Consider the following 24,778-nt stretch of genomic DNA (forward strand, 5'->3'; position numbering starts at 1 on the left):
CACCTTTCCCATGGAATGACTTTATATTGCACTTTGAGATGTGCAGATAGATCTATATGCGACACTGTGCCATCTGTAATATCAAAGTAGGGAAGTGCATAAGAAGGTTGAAAAGACAAAATCTTTGGGTCTCGCCTTCTCGGATCGCAAGAGGTCGAGATGGCAAGGAATTATCTTATCTTTTCAGTGACACTTTGATACAAGCTGCGACAGCAAAGTTATAATGTCACAAGGTTGGAATTGGATGTCAGGGGGCCTTAGATGATCAGAAATTCATCAAGACAACTGTCAAACACACATTTTTTACACACACAAAACAAAAACATGAACACAAAATGCACTCACAACACACATTCATACTCATGCACAAACAAACACACACAGCACAGCACTGTAGACAAAATACACACACACAGCACTGTAAACAGACATCTCAATGAAATAGAGACATAGACTAAAACACACAAACAGCAATGCCAGGAGTCATACACAGTGAATAATTGCTATGTACACATACAAATTTATTTGCAGATGCCATAATACATTGTCACAAAAAAATTCTCTTAAATTCAGTTAGAAGTTTGCGGGTGCAATTCACAATGTATGCATCATCACTGCTTTTTTCTTGGACAGGAAAGCGAAAATATGTATCCCTACATTATGTACATAATCATTCCAAATCGCCTGTGTCACTGTTTTTTGTTTTAATCTGGGCTGTGTCCGTTCATATGCACTGCCCTCTATTGTCAACAATGTGGGAATCAGAGCATCATATGTATTTCTCTCCTAATCTCTCCCTATTTGGTAGAGTCTGCACATCAGATACTAAAACTTCCCAATCTTGACAGTTGCAAGCTCCAGCATTCCACGACCTGCGGTAGGGAAAGAAAGTTTGCACGCAGGCAAGAACAAAGTGCAGGAGAAAGAGGACACTTACAACACAACTCCACACAGCTATGCACGCTGACAATTCTGAGCTCCATTTTTTAATATTTTTTTTTTGTTGTAACTAAATGCCAGACATGTGTGCTAGAATTCAATAGGAATGACACAACCTTGAATCAATGAACTGGTAAGGCAGATCAAGTACAACTCACAAATGTTACAGATTTGTGTTTTAAATTCTCCAATTCAATCAAATTGAAAATGCATGCAACCATGCACTCCGCACTACTCGTATGATAACTGTGAAGACGATTAGTAATCAGAACACAAATTGATCACAAACACAGATTTATGGACAGCCTTTCTATGCACTCAGGTCTCTTTGCCCTCTTTGCTATCAGTGGGTGGTGTTCACTCCGAAACAAACTGGAGGCTCCTCTTGTTTTTTGTTTTTGGAAAAGTAACAAAAGCAAGGGACAGAAGAAAAAGTTGAACTCCATATTCTTTGGCTCTTTTTTCCCCCCCTTTTTTTTTAAACACAGAAATAAACCCCAAAACATACATGTACACACAGACAAAAGCTTACTGAATGAGTGTGTATGTGTGTGTGTATAATTGTGAGGGTTATGTGTGTGTGTGTGTGTGTGTGTGTGCGTGCCTTTGCGCACTTGTATGTGTATCAGATAGAGTGCCCTAGAAGGGAGATTCTGCCCTACATATGTAACACAAGGCCAGAAGTTAACAGAATGGCCCGACATATAATTCCTCCCGCCCTTTTTTGTTTGTTTTGTAAATTGACTTTGCCCGACAGTGCAGAAGTTGATCGTGTTATTATTTGCCTTTACAAGTGGAGCAAAGTCTGCATTCTCTCGGTTTACTTTAAACACAACCTTGCGCTGCCGACTAAATCAACAGGACCACTGCTGCACTTGAAGGGTGTGATTGTTTTGGCATGGAACAAGATATCTCTTCTTTGTTCCCCTTCAGAAGACACGTGGTGGTGACGCAAGTCTTGTCCTTTCAAACCATGAAATACAAAAACTTCCATTACGAGAAGAACCCAACAAAAATAAACACCACCATGATGGACAAATGAATGAATTACTGACTGCTGACAAATTGTACCATTCGAAACGGTGTTTAATGCGTCATACGCATTATACGAATAGATAGAGTGAATATATGAATATGTGGCAAATACGTTGTCACTCTGGCAGAGTGAGACACATGGATTTGCTATTTGTTTAAAAGCTATAATGAAATAACCTTGGAAAATGAAGCAGAGGATGTCAGACAGACATGATGGCAATAGCAATTTCACCGATTAGTGCGAATTCTGTTGCAAAATATAAATGATCAATAAATACAGAGCACTGCCGTTATAACAAATACGGTTATAACAAAATTCCGGTCACTACAAAGTAAAAATTCAGGCGGTAACATTATCCACTCTATGTATTTTTATTGTTTATTTGTTTGGTAATAACGAAATTTCAATATAATGAAAGAAAATCTGCACCTGTCACACTTCATGATGAGTGATGATTTCATTGTATTCAAACACTGTCCAATTGAATTTCTCTTCTTGGATGGCAAACTATTGCCAATATAAATTCCACTGCGGCTGCCAAGAGTGTGATTAGACTTCTGAAAAGTTTGTTTCACAATCTACCCTCATTGAGCACTGAAGGAATCATATCTGTAGAATGGCCTTGCGTCCTTGCTGCTCCATTATAAACAAACTGAAAAACACCCATCTGCCCTTACACTGAAGACCAGAAAGAACAAGGGCAAATTTCACAGACCCATTCAAAAAATAGCATGAATCATTAATGTTGTACACAGATTTCGATCATTTGAAACACATACATACATAGGAGCTTGTATCCTATTCTGCGTGAGCAGTATTTGACACTACTCAAACAAATCGAAAATGCTACAAACCATCCTTGTGCACGACTTCAATTACCGAGTGGCTTGGGTGGTGGCGCAAGAAGGACTTTTTGAATAAATACAACTGTACAGACGTTGGCATCATGAAAAAAAAGGAGATTTTCACACAGACAGAGTTCAGTAACTGAGGCATGTCCACTCCTCTTCATCCATAACTCCCACATCTGGCAATGAGAGGGGTGAGTTCCTTCACTTTTTAGTTCCAAAAAGGTTGAGTTCTGTACATACATTGTGAGGTCCCCCCAGCCCCCCATCCTCCACCCTTCCTCAAGATGGCACTTTTAACACACATCTGACGGTCTACCTCAAGGTCCCTTAATCATCTCAATCTTCTGCATCCTCCTCCTCCTCGTCCTCTACCGGTGATGATGGCTCCTCCTTGTCTGATGCCTCCTTCCCGGACTCCTCCGCATCCGACTTCTCCTGGGAGACGAGAAGAAAGTTCACAAGAAACAAAAGAGAGAAAAATCGCTGATTAGCACATTTTCAAAATGTCCTTAAAAAGTTTGTTTGGAGAATCACATTTCTACCACAACACGAGACACTCACCTCTCAGTACTGTAAAACGTGATATATTTGCGGCATGAAATTTTCACGAATTGGAGCTGATGGCCTTTTTCGCAGCATGAAATTTTCGTGAATTGTCATTGGCATTCAATGCATATAGCAACAGTGTACACAAGAAATTATGCGTGCATTGTAATTTCGTGAATCTTGGCTCTCGCGAAATCCACAAAATTAACCCGTTTAGGACGTGTCCCGAGTATACTCGGGCTGACGTTTTCCAGGCTGTGGACTGGTCCCGAGTATACTCGGGCTGAGAGAGTGAAATGAACACGCATTTTTAAACTTAGAATTTCACCAACAATACGATGCCTATGTTGAAAATGATTTATATTTTGTGGGACTACATACATCAAAGTTGCCATCTGTGAACATTTTGTGATGATTGGTCATATTTTATGTGTATAAACAAGCAAAATATTGACAAACATGAGTGCAATTTTCACGACATTCAGACCTTCGCAACGGTCGGGAAACTGACCAATGACGAGAGACCAGCCGCACGCTCTGGCGATCTCATTTGCATCGGTATGCAAATTGACACACTCAAGTGAAAAGCGTGCGTGCGGCGGTCAAGACCGTTGCGTGCACGCACCTACCTTATTAGCATTTTACATGATAAAGTATTGTAGCATACTACTTCGTGTTATATCAGGAATGCAATGTCGTACTTATAGATCTTCTATGAAAGCCACCTCGGCATGACAACTTGCTTACCATTATTGGCATGAAATGTTGGCCTTCTTCTTCCGCTGCCGAGTCCTGGGATTTGCCAAAACTCGGCGAATTGAATAAATTCAAAAGTAAATCTTTTGCGTGTCCCTGCATGCATGTGATGTGTGTGAATATTTTTGTGTCTGTTTGTTATCATGACAGCGATGTTACTTGTAGTTGTTTGAAGAGTTTTACCGTCAAGAATAATATTCTGATTATGTTATAAAATCGTTTAAAAAAAAAGAAACCACTTGGCCAAGAACAAACCGAGTAGGGGATGTACTGCATACAAACAACGCAGTCGATTGTGCTACTTCATCGAAGTCGTAAATTCATATAGTCTAAATTGAATAGGCCAGGTGGCCAGAGTATCAGGTTACATTGTACATCCTTGAATAGACAGGATGTTGATACAAAAACATTCCTAAGACGCACTCGTAGACGCCATCTGAAAAGTCGGGGATTATGAGCATAATAGAGAAGTTCAAAGGCCGATTACAGACAGTCTCTTTTTTCTGCACCGGTCCATAGAACGCATTATAGTGATGTGCTTCGTATGTATTACGTAACCACTTTTACGGACCCCAATGATTTTATGGTTGTTGGGAAGCGAATGTGCAAGTTCTCATGTGGTTGTAACCAACATATATGTATAGAATTTAAACTTCGACAACGAAATACGCTGCAATAGAGCGAGTAAACAAGACATATGGCATTTTTTTTTCTCTCATACGCTTAGCATTCGCCAAAAAATTGTAGATTATAATTATGATGTTCGGTATTTGATGTTTGCAGCATTTCAAAGAAGTAGTCAAAATAAAATAATATCCCATATTTCGATGATACCGACGATGGTGATGTCGACTGTTTAGTCTTTTTTGTTCTAGTTCTGTATGAATTCCTCATAATATGCTAATATTCGGCTATAGTCGCTCTGTCAATTACTTATACATTTAGAAGTCTGAGGTGTTTTCAGTCCACTTCTTTCGTAAGTTCACGAGTCATTTTTTTTCGATCATTGAGTTCAATCCATTTATAATCAGTCAAATATGACAACTTATACCGAAAAAAAAACTTTTCTTTTTTTTTTCTTTGTAGAAAGCGCTCCAAATTTGCGAAGTGGTGATTCAATTTTGCGAGAGACGGAGATGTGATAACCACATCGCTTCAATAGAACACTTTGTTTAGGAGCAAGGTATTTCGGGCAATAAAAACATGAAATTAATGTTCTTGTCTTATCTCATGTTTATCGATGTAATCAATTTTTTTTTCATGTTGCTATTGAAGTAATTTATGCACTTATCGTGCCTGTGTATTTTTTTATGTCTACGTATATCTCTGCATTTAGGTATGCCTACATTCATTCATTCCATTAGACTTCGTGAAATCGCATTGAAGCATTTTCATATTCATAAACGATTGCACCAAATGCTCGTTTCCTTTATACATTATGCTTATTGAATGAGATTGTTAGTACTTCATTTTTGTTTTTGTCTTTTATCGGGGGATGACTGGTATACACAATAAAAAGATATTGATTTACACTCATGACATAAGAGAAGATCATTTCAGCAAAATTAGCCGTCTGTTATGAGATATCAAAGAATGCCGGGAGAAATGTCGTTTATTTCAACAAAAATATCGTCTTTTCCTTATTTTCTGAAGTGATGTAATAATTGTAGGTCTTCAAGCCTGTGTGGCTTGTACTTGCCATACTTCCATGATCATGTCGGCTTCTTCTACAGCTGCCGGATGGCCAACCTTTTTTTGTTGCTAAATTGAATGAATTTCTCCGTCGAACTCGGGAATGCTCACCTGCGACCCTGTTTGAAAAGACGCTCTCTCATATTGAGACGAATTTGAATTCTCAATGGACATTCTAATTTGAATTGTGTTAAGGCTACGTAATTTGAAGTGATAGGATATAGTGAAAGGAAACTGAGATTGAATGAACATCTTCATTGCGCGATCTTTTTTTTTTTTTTTTGGCGATTTTGAATTACCTAACTGTGAAATTAGAAGACAAACGTACACGCACACACACACAAATGACTGCAAAATCTTTGCATAATGTTGAACCATTTTGAACACTCGAATATGCCGTTTTGCTCTTCCTTTGTAATACATTTGCCTCGATTAGTGCTGCTTCGATTTATCTCATTGCATCTCATTACTTTCCTTTCCAGCTATCCACTTCTTCATTCCCATCATCTACAATTAATCGTTTAGATTGAATATCCCCATTGATGGTGGCGATCACCTTTCCAAGATACTTTGCCCGTATTATTATATATAATCTCATAAGATATCACCATAACACAGATCATAGGCAAACCTAGGCGTGTGTAATATTTCATTTCGTTTGCAAAAGTGTGTTCAGATTACCGTCCATGGAACTAAATTTAGAAGACCAGCCTATTTTTTATCTCTCAATCTTTTTTATCTCTCAATCTTTCTTCTTATCGCATAGACTCCGATGTTTCGTTTGCAGACCGGAAGAGCTCATAAATGCTCCATCAACTGACTTGAATAGGTGTTATTATATATATATATATATATATATATATATATATATATATATATATATATATATATATATATATAATATATATACAATAATCTATCCCGTTTGCTGATGATTATCATAATCACTGTGTGACATTTAATTTCAAGTGATGTGCAGTGAACAATACCTTCCCGCCATTACGGTAGAGTTGTAAGGGAATCCTGATTGCACATAAAATTTGCAACATACAACCCGACAGTAAACTTACAAATGTGCTCGTTGATCTCCTCTATTCATCTCATGGAAACCTAAGTCATATAATTATGGTCGAAATATGGAGGCAGTCATGATGGATAATTTCACAACGCAAACGTCTTTATACAAAAATGCATGGAGTTCGCAGGTTTAGTCACCATTAGCTGTCAAAGATTGCAAGAAAGATGCAACGATTTGTCTGAATATTGAACATCCCATCAGGCTCTTGTCAACATTATGAAAATTGTTGAAACAAAACCAAGAAACAAACTCAAATGGAAGATTGGTTTGAGAAACTCAACTTCGATGTTGCTTGAAGCTTTTTTTTTCGCTCTCTCATACTTATGAATGACAGCGTGATTATGTTATAAGATCGTTCAAAAAATCTACTCGGCCAACGAACCAAATAGAGGATATACTGTATAATAGTCATCATTTTCATACAATGCAAGAGCCGATATTGCCACTATGGGGTCTTACAATTATATTCATCATGGTGAAACACAGCGTAACATGTGCGCGTGTTATAGGCAAGAACACTTTGAATAGACCAGGTGGCCAGAGTATCAGGTTACATTGTACCTCCTTGAATAGACAGGATGTTGATACAAAAACATTCCTAAGACGCACTCGTAGACGCCATCCGAAAAGTCGGGGATTATGAGCATAATAGAGAAGTTCAAAGGCCGATTACAGACAGTCTCTTTATTCTGCACCAGTCCATAGAATGCATTATAGTGATGTGCTTCGTATGTATTACGTAACCGCTTTTACGGACCCCAATGATTTTATGGTTGTTGAAAATCCAATGTGCCAGTTCTCATGTACTTGATACGAACATGTATTACAGAATTTAAACTTCGACAATGACATACGCTGCAATAAAGCGAGAAACAAGACATACGGCAGAAGTTGTCTTTTTTTTTTCTCTCTCTCTCTCTCATACGCTTAGAATTCACAAATAAAAACTATGATGTCCAGTATTAATATGTTTGCAGCATTTCAAAGAGGCAGTCAAAATAAAATTACATCCCATATTACGACGATACCGACAATGGTGATGCTGACTGTTTAGTCTTTTTTGGTTCTAGTCTTGTATGAATTCTTCATAATATGCTAATTTTCGGCTATAGTCGCTCTGTCAATTATTTATACGTTTAGAAGTCTGGGTTTTTCAGTCCATCTCTTTCGGCAGTTCACAAGTCAAATGATTTCGCGATCATTGAGTTATAATGGTTTTAGCAACACACTACCGTTTTGTAGCTCAATCGATTTATAATCAGTAGAATATGGTAACTCATGCTTAAAAAAAAACAAAAAAACTTTTTTATGTAAATTTGTAGAAAGCACTCCAAATTTGCGAAGTGATGATTCAGTTTTGCGAGAGACGGAGATGTGATAACCCGTCGCTTCAATTGAACACTCTACTTTGTTTAGGAGCAAGGAATTTCGAGCAATAAAAGCATGAAATGTTCTTGTCCATCTCATATATTGATGTGATCAAATGTTTTCATGCTGCTATTGAAGCGGTTTATGCACTTATCGTGGCTGCGTATTTTTTTTTAATAATAAATGCATTATACATCTCTGTATTTACGTAGACCTACTTGCATTCATTCCTTTAGACTTCGTGAAATCGCATTGAAGCATTTTCATATTCATAAACGATTGCAGCAAATGCTCGTTTCCTTTATACATTATGCTTATTGAATGAGAATAGTACTTCATTTTCTGTCTTTTAAAGGGCGATGACTGGTATACACAATAAAACAAAATAATATTGATTTACACTCATGACATAAGAGAAGATCATTTCAGCAAAATTAACCGTCTGTTATGAGAGATCGAAGAATGTCGGGAGAAATGTCGTTTTTTTCAACAAACATATCATCTTTTCGTTATTTTCTGAAGTGATGTAATGATTTTAGACCTTCAAGCTTGTGTGACATGTGCTTGCCGTTCTCCCATGGTCATGTCGTCTTCTTCTATCAGCTGGCGGGTGGTCAACCTTTTTGTTTCTAATATGAATGAACTTCTCCGACGAACTCGGAAATGCTCACCTGCTCTCTTACATTGATGCGAATATGAATTCTCGATGGGAATTCTAATTTGAATTGTGCTAATGCTACATTTTTTGAAGTGATAGGACATAGTGAAAGGCAAACGAGGTTGAATGAACATCTTCATGGCGCTATCTTTTTTTTTTCTTTTTTTTTTGTTGGCTATTTTGAATTACGTAACTACGAAATTGGAAGGCAAACGTACACAAAAATGACTGCAAAATCTTTGCATAATCTTGTACCCTTTTGCCCTTTTTTGCCGTTTTGCTCTTCCTTTGCAATACATTTGTCTCAATTAGTGTTCCTTCATTTTATCTCATCACATCTCATCACTTTCCTTTCCAGCTATCCCCTTCTTCATTCCCATATATACAAACGTTTAGATTGAATATTATCATTGATGGTGATGATTGCTTCTCCAAGATACTCTGCCCATAAAATTTATGTATATATATATATATATATATATATATATATATATATATATATATATACATTACATATGTATCATATAAAACGTAGAAAGATATTACCAAAACACAGGTTGTAGGCAAACCTCATCTTGTATAATTTTACATTACGTTTGAAAAATCTTTTCAGATTATCTACCGTCAATCAAACAAAATTTAGATGACCAGCCTATTTTTCTCTCCTTTTTCTCTTCTCATCGTATAGACTCCCCTGTTTCATCTGAAGAGCTCATACATGTTCTGTCAACTGGCTTAAACAGGACCGGTGTTTTATTCTTAGTTTTTTTGGGTTTTTTTTCTATGTAAGAAATAACGATACTCATTTAGGTTGGTGATTACTTTTTATAATAATTAATATATGTCTTGTATCACTGTGTGAAATCTCATTTCACTTGATACATAGTGAATAATCATTATCTTCCCGACATTACGTCGAAGTTGTAAAGGAATTGTAAGATCGCACAGAAAAATAGCAGCATCAAACCCCGATAATAAACTCACAAATCCACCCGGTGATATCTTGTATGCATCCAATGAAAACCTATCATAAGTCGCATGATCGAAATTTGTAGGTAGTCACGATTGATAATTTCAGGAAGCAAACTTCTTTATACATACTTCTTCAGGGGATGGCAGGTATCGCGCAAGCGTGGATTATGCATTTTTATTCGTCTCAAAGAAAGTTAGAAAGATGCAAAGATTTGTTTGAATATTGAACATATTCCAGGCTCTTGTCAATTTTATGGGAATTACTGAAACAGAACCAAGAAATAAACTCAAGTGGACGTTATTCTATTACGAAATTCGACTTTGATAAATCAGTATCACCAATTCTACTTGTAATATTACATCGTTGATGGTTTGCCTAGTGTTGAAAAAAAAAAGCCACGTGCTTCTGTTACAGACACGCGAGCTTTGTATTTGGATACAAGTAGCGGGGACAAACAAGGTGTAACAGATTTTCAAATGTTGTATACAATGAATAAACTTCCTTCTGTTTCCAAAATTCATTGACTAGCTATGGTAAGGAATTTTGTGAACAACAGGAAGTCAAGAGTGGGTTCGTGTGCCTTTGATATTGCCACAATACGAGATTTACTTGGCGTGTCTTACAGTCGTGTAAATGGAAATACGCAAGCCTGTACACCATCCTCCGATCGATCGCTTTTCATTGAAAGACTTTGAAGGCTTGTGATCAACGGATTACAGTTTCCATAAAAGATTGCCTCCATGAATCAGACAATTATGTAGTAGAAATTTGCGACACCCTCGACATAGCCTGGTGCCCAATAATAAAAGACGCTATTCATTTGAGTTGACGAGGGAACGTAAATTGACGATCGTACAGTACGTGAAGTTCAAACCGCGCGCGCGAACCCAGATAGCGAAGGGAAGCGACATTATTATTCATGAGCGGTCGTTATTCATCCAATCAGAAAGCGGATTCCTACACCGCATACACGGCAATTTGATGATTGGGTAAAGCGGGACCGTAAGTCACACCCCCTTAGTAACCCTCGGTTCGGGCTCGATTTTGGAAAACCTGTCCGTCTGTGGGGGTGTTCGCTCGCCAAAGCAAACCGTCCTAAACGGGTTAAAATGTACGCGAACATTCCTTGTTTTACAGTAACTGATCATCTGCTCTTTTAACTCACATACGTCCCAACATCGCATGCATCTTTTGAATCCTCACAGTGCTCAAGCAAACTGCATGGACATTAATTGGCGTTGCTAGATATCAAAAGGGGAACTCATCACTCGCTCCAACGTGTCTTAATCATCAACATCTTCACCAACATGTCCCTTTACATACATCCATCATTAACACATGGACAGGTGATAGATGGGCTAAGCCAAGTCCATGTATCATTCATACATGCTGGATGATTTATTCCTCGCTATGGGTACAGTGCACTCCCACTCTAACGAATTTGGTCATAACGAAATTCCAGTTACAACGAAGTAAAAATTCAGGCTCCAACATTATCCAGTCTAAGTACTTTTATTGTTTATCTGTTTGGTTATAAGGAAATTTCAATATAACGAAAGATATCTGCCGGTCCCAAGGACTTCGTTATAATGGGAATCCACTGTAGTAAGTTTACAATGTTGAGAGATGGGAAGGTGAATGGAGAATGACAGGACAAGGCAGTGGAGAGACAAACGCACAAATGCACACACACTCATAAATATGCAGAAGGAGACACAACACTCATTCTTATACTGACATAGATACACACATTGACTTGTGTGGATATGTAATGCTTTCTCCTAATGTATTCCATACACCACACGTATTCCCCAGTTGTATTTTATACCCTACACATATTTTCTCCAGTTTCATACCTCACACACAAACATATCTATGCACAGTATAAGTACACACAATCTCACACAAACAAAAACACAAACACACATTTCTCATAGTTTTCATCACACCTTCAACTTTATTCACCTCACATTGTTCTCCTTTTTTTTTGGGGGGGGGGGGGGGTGGGGGGCAGCGATCCCTGTGCATTATCCATGCACTACTTTCTGCCACTGACCACACACTGTCATGGGGAATCAAAATGTATGAAGGTGTTATAGATATGTACGCTGACGATACGACCCTCACTGTCAGTGCTAATGACGCAACAGTTTTAGAAGAAAAGATAACTGTTGCACTAAATAAAGTAATGGGGTGGATTAAGAAAAATCGGCTCGTCCTTAACACTGACAAAACTTCTGTCATGATTATCGGCTCCCGTGCTAATCTCGGGAAAATTGAAAATTTCGGTATTTCATTAGATGGTAGTCGGATTAAAAGAGTTCAGTTCACTAAATGTTTAGGTGTTTTAATAGATGAAGAACTGAAATGGTCTAAACAAATCGAAAATGTATGTAAACGTACCCAAAAAAGTGTCTGCATGATAAAGAGAGCGAAGGCCTTTTTGCCCCAACAATCCCTAAAATTACTTTATAATAGTCTAGTGTTACCACAATTTGATTACTGTTCTGTTGTTTGGTCAAACAGATTTCAATACCATACAACTAAGTTAGAAAAAATTCAAAAGAGGGCAGCAAGAATAATTTTGGACAAAACATATGACACACCGTCGGCTGATTTATTCAAAAGTCTTAAATGGATGACACTAGACAAACGTTTTGATTTCAGCCGCGTTATGATGATATATAAATGCGTCCATAACTTAGCACCTTCGTACCTTCAGGTGCACTTAGTTAAGCCTAGTGATGTACATGAACATCATACAAGGCTAAAGGACAGTGGAAATCTATGTGTGCCAAGATTTCGCTCTGATTGTCACAAGTGCAGCCCAATCGTATCCTCTGTACTTGAATGGAACAGGCTAGATCGTTCAATTAGATCAGCTTCTTCCATATATTCATTTAAGAGATTGTTTAAGCAAAGTTGCTATTTGTAAGTAACACACGAAATTCATTCTGGGCTTTATCATTCCTGTATAATAGCGTTTTTCATTGTTATTTCGGCATTCTGGTGAACTCTTGCTGTGGCATGTACTTTTTATGTTACTTTGCAATGTACAGTATGCTGGTATGTATCTACACTGTTTTATGTCATCTTCTGTATATACGTTTTGCTATTTAATGTTAATGTTCATCAATATTATTCAGGGCTCCATGGAAGACCACTATTTATTGGTGAATGGACTACCCTGACAAAAGATTAGAAATAAATAAATAAATAAACTTATACTCAAAGAGACCCCTCTGAAATACACTGCAGACCTAAATGGCCACTCAATACTTCAAACTTACAACAGAATAAATGTAAAGGTATGGAAAGACACACACTATAAACTCAAGCAATCTCTATTTGTCAAAACCTCTTCACGGTGCATTTACACTTTGTATTTCTAGATTTTTTTTTTCTTTTTAATAAAAGACTGCAAGGGATCATGAGGGGAAAGTGCAGTATTTTGGGATTTTGCTTTTTTGAAGAGGAAAGCTTTCATGATTTAGCACTACAACAGACAGATCTCTGACAAGAATTCCACCAAACAAAAATGCAAGAACGGAGAAAAACAGACAATATCCGGGCACATTTTCCCTTTCCTGTTTGCAAGGCCAGAGGCAGACTCAGCATTTCTCATATAAGACAAAAAAATAAAATATCATGCAATCACCACGGGAAATATATACGGTGCATAAACAGCGAAGCAAACATCTATTCTATGCCACTCATCAAAGAGACGTTTTCTTACAATTTTTGTAGTTTTTCTTTTGGCTTATATGGCAATTAAGCACATTCCTCTTGTTCTGGTATTAATAATTTTGTGTGATATTTTGATTATCAGTGCTATTTTGATTTTCCCTTTTTCATGTACCAATATACGCATGTCACTTTTTTTTTTTTTTAAGATAGACAAATAATGACTTATGTATAAATGGATATGCTGTATTCATTACACACCACTGAAACAATCTCAATCTCAATATAAAATCAAATCAAATCAAATCAAATCAAGTCAAGTCAAGTCAAGTCATGTCAAGTCAAGTCAAATCAAATCAAATCAAATCAAATCAAATCAAATCAAATCAAGTCAAGTCATGTCAAGTCAAATCAAATCAAATCAAATCAAATCAAATCAAATCAAATCAAATCAAATCAAATCAAATCTTGGGTCCTTATCATATCAGTATCCCTTGGTGGCGAGTCTCACTATGATTGTTCCTTTAACAATCTGCACCTCTTTTTATGCTCACCATGCCAGCTTTGTGTACAATCAAGACTGCACCATAAATAAGTGAGTCCTATTGGCCCCTGGTCAAAATTTTTGGGGAAAGTCTGGATAATTTCCACCTGCATAATTTCTCTTGGCACAGGTGTGGAGAAAAATCCCTGGTGGAGCCTTGAACAAAGGCTAGGCTGTTTGTCAGACTCTTGTCATTCATCCCTGTATGTGGATCAGCTGAGGATCAGCTGGGCTGAAAGCAACAGCTGACTGGGGCTTTCCTGTGCCTTTTTCGTCCTTGCCAGACTGTCACATGGCACTAAGCTCTTTCAGACTGTCAAAGAACTCGTTTCTAGACCGGTTCACAACAAGTTTGATGCCAATCCCAGTTAACTGAAGTCAGCAAACTCGAATATAAATTGTTTCTTGAATCTTGACAGGCCAACTGTGGTTCATGTATTCCTAACAAGGTTTATTTTGATTCACTGTTAAAGACCCAGTAGTGCTAGGAGAAAAGATGGGTATAATCACATAATCTATCTTCATTCACTGCCCATCGGGGTACATAACAAAATTGCGACGAGTGCAGGTCTGCTAGAATTGCCTGTTCCTTGGCATGTACGCGCATTGAAGCGTATGCTCATAGATAATGTTTGACTCCAATTATGTTCGGCTATGTGTAAATTTACATAGAGATCAATAATAAAGCTGTTCATTCGTTTTCGAGATAACCAAATATATCTGAGTCAGACCAGTTTCTCAAATCATGGGTTCCCCATGCCACTGCGCCTTTAGGGGTTAATTTCTGAAACAAGACTAAGGAGGCTCAGCTTGGTTTGACCAGTGCAGTAGTACGCACTTCTGCCATGATGCATTCACATGTGATTCTGCATCACAAAACCAACAAAGAGTTGCCAGACATGAATTTTTTAGTTTACGGCAGATTCCAAAAGAGCAGATTTTCAGCTTTAAAATGATGTAAAACTCAATCAAATATATATATGCTCTGATATACAGCAGTATATCAAGAAATGTATGTATGAGTATATGATAGGAAAGGCTATGGAGTTTGAGGCCATTTTGAGGTAAGGAATGCTGTTTGCTGCCTGCAAGGAGATTCATCCATGCAGCTGAACCCTCTATGTAACTATGCATGCATCGAGAAACAACATGCTTTAGAAGCATGGTTACGAGCGAATTTCTTGTATAAGTGTGAAACCCCTCAATACTGTGATGGCTCTGCTTTGGCTAAAAGCCTTCTTTACATCCACATGTCTGTGTTAGAGAGCTCTAATAGCTTGGCACGCATGCATAAAGAAGGAGGAAGGATATTGAAGAGTGGAAGAGAAATGGAATTCTGACAGTCATGGGACCCTAGGAATAGCTCATCAAGCCAAACTAACAAATCATGCTCATTTTCCCTCAAAGCCCCCCCCCCAACTTTGTCAAAACCTACCACAACATGAAATCATATACACCGTAGGACCCAATTGCATTGCACACAACGGTGCATAGAAGAGGGCACTCCACAAGCCAAAGATACAACATTTACTCAGTCCAGATGTGTATGCACATAATCACACACTTTCCTCAAGTCCAGTTAGTGGCACATGTAACTTAGCCCACACAAAACCACAAAAATTAGGGAAAAAGACCCCCACAATCAAACTGGTCAGATATGACTACATTGTACATCTATGACATCAGTGTAGAGCAAGGATATAAAGAGAATTCCACAGTGTCATCTTTATGAAAAGTACACATTCCCGTGAATTATTGCTGACATAATGTTAAAGGTAATATTATCCCCCCTGTTTTCTGAAAGAGTTAAGTCAAGTGCTCACTCATTATGATAGAAAAGTGAAATTCTCTCTTATCTTTTTAAATGTCATTGTTCTGCAAGATGTCACAAACTGTTGTGGTCTACTCATCCAGTGATGGTGGCACTGAGACTTTAAGAGATCATAACTTTTGAACAAGTTGTCTGATTTTCTTCAGATTTCACTATCGTTGTTCTGATAATATTGTGGCATTCATCACAAAACTAAAAAAAAAAACAACAAAAACAACAACAACAAAAAGTTGTACTCCTGGTTATCAATTTTCTGTGAGGACTCCGAACAGGTAAAATTGATCAGCCAAGTCAACTTTTAGTTTGTCTTTTGTAATTTCTGAAATCTGAGCAATTCCTCTTCTGTGTATTTCAAAAGTTTGGGATCTTAGAACAAATCGTCGCCGGTCACACGAACCGACGAATCCCTCAGGTTTGCGTAAGAATGACAATTCGAGAAAATCGCGTTTGAAGTTAACCCATTTTTGACTTATGGTTGCTACACTTTCATGTCTATAATTTCCAGTTATTTTTGTAGTACATCAGATTTCAATTCTTGCCCTAACTTGTGAAGTTTTTATCGAATTGTATTGTTAACAAATAAGCGGGAAATCTTCAAAGAGCTGCATGCATGTATTTTTGGTCTGCAAAGAACGTTGTCATTTTCCATGTGTGTCCATATGTACATGTACATTGAGCGTTGTCATTGTCAACACATGTATTACATAGTACGCGCACTGTGCGCGCGGTCAATGAACTGTTGAATCTCAAAAACTACACGCAAGTCAATGTGCACTGATTCGTCGGTTCGGTGACCGCGCATACTACAAATGTAGTACGCGCGGTCACCGAACCGTCGAATCGCATGATTGTTTAACACACGCGTCTATGGGGAAAACAAATAATTTTCACAAATGGAATTACATACTTCTACAAAAGTGATAACTACGTAAAAATTACACTGAATTACACACTGAGAATTTCAGAATATGTATATAGTATGGAATGTCTACTATCGAAATGATTGAAAATCTCAAAATCGAAAATTTGACCCAAAATCGAGTGATTCGTCGGTTCGTGTGACCGGCGACGAAATGGAAAATTACCATTTTTACAGTTTTTCAAGAGCACTTTTCCCCCCTGATGTACACTTGTAGGCTTTCTAAGTAAGAGTAATAAATTCGGAGCATGAGATCCCTTCAAACATTCTTCACTTTCAATGCTACTAACTTTTGAAAAGATGATGTCATTGCGTTGATGGCTAGTATCAGTCACGAGCAGAATGTACTTAATATCATGTGTGCAAACTGTCTGTTTAGTTTGGAAATTACTTCATAGTGGTTGCTAGGGAGTCTGTCATATTATGTACTTTGTTTCATTCACTGCACAGAGCACTGCTGGTAGAGATAGAGCTCTTGAGTAGATACTAAACTTCAAGGCCTCTTTTCTCTGTATACAATTTTCCACAATGCATTCTCTTCCCATTATCTGGATGGGTTTTTAATAGGAAAGTCCATTTGCATTGAATCACGTGTCACTTGAAAGCTTAGAAATCTGCTCCTCCTGAATCCATTTCGAACTAAAAATCTTTGTATGGTGATGCATAGTCACATGCATACTTTGGTCTCATCTCAAAAGTCAATGAACAGCCAACTCTGCACAAATTAATTTGGAGATATCCCCAATTAGGAAATTGGCTAATCAAAGCAACAGGTGTACAAGTTATAGGTATCATTATAGCTGGAAAGCTGCTTGGCTTGGGGGGGGGGGGGGGGAGGATGGATGCTTTCGAAGGAATCACGGACACACCGGTCAGTCACCTGTGCCCTAACTGGCCATTATCATTATAATCTGAATTTGAACGGTGGGTGGACAATGGTGAACTGACCCTTTCTTGTTGTTTTTTATTTTCTCTTTCTCCCTACACAACCCGATTCACACCTCCTTATCACAGAGGAAGACATTGTGAAGATCCTGTTTCAAGGCCGATTTGAGCAAAGCCAGCGATAAAAGTTGCACATGGTTCCCCCCAAAAAATATATCAGTCAACCACGTCATTGCAGATGACTGGAATGAGTTGCATTTCCAGAAAGACCTTGTGCCATTCTTATCTGCATGAGAAGGTGGATATTTTGGTGAGATTCTTTTCCAAATATCTGGAATCTTTCAATGAAAAGCAAAAATGAAACATGAAATCAACAAGTGAATGCTCACAATTAAAGGTCCAGTTTACCTTTGGGAATGGTGATTTTAAAAATTTTCAAGATATCACCTTTGATGCATATGTGTACATCTGTTGTATCACAAAACATCCTAAAATATGAAATTTTTGCAATAAATCCTAAAATATAAGGATATATCTGTATTTTTCTCAATAAACCATAACTGTAGACGGTTTAGTCTGGAAGCATTCTTATTATAACTATTGTTCACATTTTGTGTATTTAAAAATACTTAACATTGATTATATGGATTCAAATTTTTACTGTGGTTGTTTCTATCCCTAACTCACATTTTAGAACTATTTTAAAGCACTAATGGTGGGTTTTAGTTTCATCGGCAAATGGTAAATTATGCCTTTAACCCTAAAAAGACTGGGGGGGGGGGGGGCCTAAAAGGCCCCCCCCCTCGACATTTCGCGCGATAACTCTGCAGCGCGCAATGCTCTCGCCGCGATGCTCTATGACTTTTTTCTTTCGAGTTTCCCGCACATTTTGACACCAAATTTGCGACGCCCGGGGGTACGGTTCTGAAGTTACATAACTTTTTGTACATGCACGTGAGGCCGAAAATGGCTCAAAAATGTGATTTTATGTACAAAGTCAATGCAAATTGAGTTTTTTCACATGGTTTATATAAATATGGGCAATTCCACAGTAAATGGGTAGTTTTATGCACTCAAGACATGGAGCAATTTCATTTGAAAATATTTGTTTGAATCATCTTTTTTTCTTTATTTCTTGAATACATGTGGTAAGGTGAAATAAAATATTCAACCTCGTTGAGTCCTGTTGTTATTTTTTTGTGATGTGCTGGTTTGTTTGTTTTTATTTAATATTATTGATAATGTGCAAATTTGAAATAAAAATTGACAGAAATTGCAACTTGTATAAAATAAATTTTCTTAGAAGACACGCATCCTGGGTGGATTATAATTCAAAATTTATCCCCAACGCACCGAGAAATCATTTTCTTGTTCGCCCTGAACGATTACAAGAGTTTTGAGAGAGTGGAAAGCAAGCTGGACCGAAAAGATCGGCGTTCTGTCCTACTTCAGTTACGTACGTTCGGCCTCAATTTCGTTTGGTTTCCAGGCGTCAGAGTGCAGTTATTTTGTGTTAAATACACTTTGCTGACGACAGTTTCAAGTTAGGTTTCACTAATTCAACAGAAAATTAAACCAAATATTTAATATCCGTATTCAAAGTTACCAAATTCAATTTTCTGTCCACGCCGCGAACGTACGTAACTGCTAGTTGAGACACTCCAGTGTCGTTCGATTTAACACAGAAACGCGGACACTACCCTGAAGTTAGACATCTGCCTTCGGTTTCGCGCCACAAGCATAGCTGTCTTTTCAGAACATTTAGTTATCTAGCTTCAGCTTCCTTTTCTAATTCTGTCCAGTATGTTACGTGCGTTCAGTGGGTACGCTCCGCTTGGTGGGACGCACGAACGGTGGACAGAATCGCCAATCGGTCTTCGTTACGTGTGTTCTGAACGCGCGTAACTCAGACAGATTGTTCCCATGTCTTGTTTACCTCGTTGTTTCGCGCCGTTCTGTCCGAGGTTGCGTATCGTTCGCATGAAATTTCCCGTGTTGTGTCTGCATTGCGTATGTGCAACCCATCGACTGCTCAGATCTGAATATGACGGAGGTGATTACGACTCTCGCTGACAAAAGGTAAATTTTGCATTCTAGAGTAGAATCTTCCGTAGTTTTAGGATTAATGGCCCTGCTGGCATTATTAGAAATTCTTTTGAGATTCTCTGTATGCTAGCTTTCACTGCTCGTTTTCGAGTTTACACGGACGATAACTGAGCCTAGTCCCACATGTGTTATTTTTTGTCAGTAAATTCTTCGTTGCTTCCAGCTTCAAATAATCTTTCTTTTCATCTTTTCGTAATATTTTTTCCTCAAAATAAAACCAAACTGACAGTGAAAGAATAGCAATGAACGAAAGCTAAGCCAAGAGTGGTACTTTAAATGGCTGAATACAAGTTTAACTCCCACTGTCCATCGTGAGCTGACGCACTGTACGAGTGTACTGTAGAATCTAACTAACGTTTTATTTTACTTTTAATATAGAATTTAGAAAGCCAGGCTAGCGCTACGCTAGTGACACGAGTCCCAAGTGTAACCACACGATAACGTTAGTGTATGTAGACACCCATGATCAAACAAGTTAGAAAAGAAAATTTACTAGGTTTACATCGGGATTTGACTTGATTTATTTCTGCCCAACAATGTAAGCAACCAAAGTGCTAGCCCGACCAGACGCTGTTACGCTATGCGAAAACAGCGTCTGACGAGCGCGGCATGCAGCCTCAAAGTGAGGAACCTCGACACAACCAGCACTACAAAACTTAGGAAAATGTATACTTTTCTCCTTTAAACAGAATACTTTACTCACGTTAAATGCATGTTTCTATTACAGAAGAATAGTTCGCCACACTGGGTCCATGGAGACCACTTGCGATAAGTCCGTGGAACAAATAAATGACACTTTCTGGCGCAATTCCTGACCGTCGGTACGTCGCGACGTACCATGTACAGCGACTGGGCTGTGTATAGTTAGGCCTGGCGTGAAAGATTGTGTACCGTGTGGACATGCTGGATATGATGATCAATTTCGGTAAGTTTCATTGCGTACATTTGAATACTGATAGCATCAGATGTAGAGTAAATATTGAAAAGTATACTCGTTGAGTTTGAGGTGACAAAAATGATGTTAAGTATCAAAATTCAAAGCTATCGTAATACGATTACGTCGCTCTCCTAGTGGTTGGTGGTCGCGCGCGTACAGCCCTGTCGCGACGTACCATGTACAGCGACTGGGCTGTGTATAGTTACCAAAGTGCAAACTCGACTTCCAACGTTGTTGATGTTGTCCTTCAGCCACATGAGCTCAGTCTACTCATTGCAGTTCTCTCATGATTTCCATGATGTGATTTATTTATTTAGATTCTATTTCTATGTTTTGATGTAGACTAGACAACTAGCAACTTATCTGAGAAGCTGTGCTGGCCTGTTCTGCACCTTTTAGTGCAATAGTGGTGATTCAATCTGTGTCGTGAGTGACCAGAGCGTCCCTTCGAACATCATGCCGGTGCCCAGCCTGTCTGCTTTCCAGTGTTACGGTGAGGTGTGTATACATATTTTTATGATTTTGCGGGAGGGCTCATTGGAGCTAAGCGACCCTGACTCAATGTACAATCTGTTCATAACACCCTGTCTTGTGTGGCCTGGACAGTTGTCTGTGCAGAGCCTCATTCCAGCTGTGGCACCATCCACCATGTTTGCTCTTTGCTGGCCTGTGTTGTGTCCTAAAAACGATCCCTGTGATGAAATCAGCCCCAAATCTTTCTGCTCTTATAAATATGACATGACCGAAGTTCCGCAACTTCACTTCGCAGAAATTCTGCGATGCCGATGTTATGTTTATGTACAGAGCTATTTTGTATTTATTTAATGAAGATTGTAAATTTGTATTGCATTCATGATTTAATGACCACTAAGCAAATTGTGTAGGAGAAATGAAATCTCTTTCTACAGTGGAAAACAGACATTACAAGTAACAGTAATACCTTTCAAAGAAGCCATGGCCTCCATATTTTTAATGCCATGCTATTATGTATTGTAAATATTTTATTTGTAGATGTCATAGAACTGGTACATAACTAGTCTTCATTTTGTTGTCTTCCATGATATTTTGGTACATTGTCATGTAGCCACATCTGTGCTTATTTGGGGTTTTCTTCTGATACGATTATCATTTTATTTACAGAAGCTGCATGGCCCTGTTCTACAGCTTGTGGTGGAGATTTTCTGAGTGCCCAGAGCATCCCTTCATCATGCCTAGCCTGTCTGCTTTGTAGTGATAAAGTGTGAATGCATATTTTCGTTTTATTATGTAATCTTTTTTTTTCTTTTGGCCAAGAAGGCTGCTACATTGGCACTCTTAAATATGTTAAGGTTGCATATATATATATATATATATATTTTTTTTTTTTTTAGACCATGACAAAAAAAAAAAAGATTCCTTTTATTTACAGGACTATTTCTTGTTCATTTTTAAAGCACATAAATTTATAGTGCATACATGAATAAATGATTGCAGAGCAATTTGTGTAGGATGTTTGTTGGAGATATTGAATTGCTTTCTACAGTGTAAAACAAACATTAATTGTTACCCCTCAAAGATAGAAGCCATGGCCTCCATTTTTATTTTATTTTTTTACACTATGGCATATTCTTTTTTATTATGAAGATTTTATCATAGATATCTTTTTGAATTTTGTTAATATTTTCATGACGTTGCAATCAATTCTCTGTATCGCCAGTGTGCAAAAAAACTTCTGTGCATGCTGAAGAGCTCTGTCACAGATACACTGTGGGATTCTTTTGTGCCCTTGTTCACTTCTGGTTGTCTCACGCTAAGTAGATGTCGCAGTTCCCAAATGATTCAAGGGAGTTAATCGTCTGCTTTTCCATTGCCATCCCTTTTTTTCTTAGTTAAAATTCAGCTGACAAGAGTTGAAAGTTTCTAAGTTTTACTGATTTGCGGTCACTAGAGTCGTGGTTCACTACTGCAAGGCTTCAATGTGCTGGTCACATGATGGAAAGCGAAGAAATCTTCAACAAAAAATATCTCTGGATAAAGATAAAGCATGATCTGAGTGCATGTGCAGCCAAAACCAGGTCAAGTTTGTCCCGTAAGCTATCTCATAATGCATCTAAAACACTGCTCTCCACACGGCACCTAGGTATTGGCGATACCAAGAATTACACCTATCCTTTTTTTGAAACTTTGGCCAGGAAAGGTTGCTAGGTGGGTTGATAGATTTTTTTTTTTTTTTTTTTAAGAGTCTACTGTATTTGTAGTTTGTGTATTTTATTGCTTGGTTTACGGAATAACTATGCAGCAAAATGTTCAACTATATTTCAATTGCAGGTGACATGTACATGCCTTTTGAACAATCTTTTTATCTGCGCTCAGTATATAGGAATATTCCAAACTTTCAAAAATTTTGATGAAATGAACTCAATATGTGTATTTGTTGATTATGTATATAATTTTTTTTTTTTTTTTTTTTTTTTTTTTTTTTTGACAGGTAAAAGACATCCCGGATGATGACTTAATGGGGAAAAAAGAGGCATGGAGTTTTCATGTGGTCGATCAAAGATGACATCTCCGGAGAATCTACAAACAACATCCTGTGCAGAATGCCTGATCCCATTCTCTTGGAGGAGCAAAGCACCACAAGACAGCAGTTGTTGTTGTTTTTTTTCCTTCAAGTTGTAAAGTATATCAGATGGTATGACTTTAGCTTTTAACTTTTTGCAAGATCTAATACAATGTACTAAGAAACCACTTATGAAATTTTTATGAGCATACAATTCTACAAGGAATTCAAAGTTTAGCTTCTGAAACATGGTCTTCGAATGGCTGAGGTATGAAGCCACAAAGTAAACCAATGTTATTGAAATAGAAGATCTGGGTTTCAACTTTTATTAGGATCACTTTGTTTAACTTTCTTTTTTGATATCTCAGCCTTTCCAAAACCGATTTTCACTTAAGTAAACTTTCAATGCCTTTAAGAGAACCTGTATGCTATTTCAAAAAGTTAAAAGCTGAGTCATCACCTAAACCAATACTTACCATCCCTTTTGTTTTAAAGCAAGATATAAACAGGGATACAATTGAATAAAAAAAGTTGTTACATTAGCTGCTTTGTTTCTTACTGCGGCTGATGAACATTAAGGCGATAAAAGAACGAACAATGTCAATTTTTATTGTGTTCAGAGCCTGTATGTTGATCGAGTTTTGGAATATGACTGAAATTCCAGAATGGGCCCTATACACCATTTGAATACATTGTACGTATGTATCGAATGGGCAGGCACATAAAAGGGTGTTTGTGTGTGTGTGTGTGTGTGTGTGTGTCTAATTTACAAATCAACTCATAGGTTGTAAAGTTAAGAGTTCTCTGACAGTACCTGAACATTTTGGGAAGTGTTATTCTTTGAAAACAGTTGATGGCACATTAACTTCTTTATGTTTCTTACTGTGGCTGATTTACATTAAAGGTCCAGTTTACCTTTGGGAGCAGTGATTTAAAATATGTTCAAGATATCACATTCGACGCATATGTGTCAGTCTGTTGTATCACAATATCCTACCATTTAAAATGTTCCCAATAAAGCCGAAAGTATAAGGAGATATCCGTATTATTCTTGATAAAGCATATGTTTCTAACTATGGCTGACGGACATTAAGGCGATAGAAGAGTGAACAATGCAAGTTTTAATTCTTGTTTATGGAGCCTGTATGTTGATGTAGTTTCAGATGTGATAACTGAAATTCAAGTTTAGGCCCTATACACCATATAAAAATGTACATTGAATTGGCAGGCAAAGAAAAGGGTGCTTTCAAATTCATGGAATTTTTCCGTCAAGATGCTTTCACTGCTGTCAGGCAGAAGCTCGGTGGTCTAGTGGAGATGACGCCTGTCCGGAGATCAGGGGGTCGTAGGTTCAAATCCTGCTCGAGCATGTACGTCCATGATTTATTAACATTTTTTTTTCTGCTGTCAGGCAGAAGCTCGATGGTCTAGTGGAG

The 24,778-nt window shown here is 37.8% G+C and overlaps 1 protein-coding gene and 1 long non-coding RNA gene across 2 annotated transcripts in view; one reads left to right on the top strand and one right to left on the bottom strand.

Moving 5' to 3' along the window:
• Positions 1–500: 500 nt before the first annotated feature.
• LOC140227559 (FACT complex subunit SSRP1-like) overlaps positions 501–24,778 on the bottom strand; it is an 86,792-nt gene continuing 62,514 nt past the window's right edge. Inside the window, exon 16 of the mRNA XM_072307972.1 lies at positions 501–3,261. Coding sequence (XP_072164073.1) covers positions 3,163–3,261 — 99 coding nt within the window. The 3' untranslated portion in view covers positions 501–3,162. The remainder of the gene's footprint in view (positions 3,262–24,778) is intronic.
• LOC140226874 (uncharacterized) lies at positions 21,224–23,320 on the top strand. Its single transcript, XR_011901001.1, has 3 exons — positions 21,224–21,296; positions 21,944–22,041; positions 23,271–23,320. It is a non-coding gene; the product is annotated as an uncharacterized lncRNA (long non-coding RNA).

This window comes from Diadema setosum, chromosome 4 (assembly GCF_964275005.1).
Source record: "Diadema setosum chromosome 4, eeDiaSeto1, whole genome shotgun sequence".
Lineage (NCBI taxonomy): Eukaryota > Metazoa > Echinodermata > Echinoidea > Diadematoida > Diadematidae > Diadema > Diadema setosum.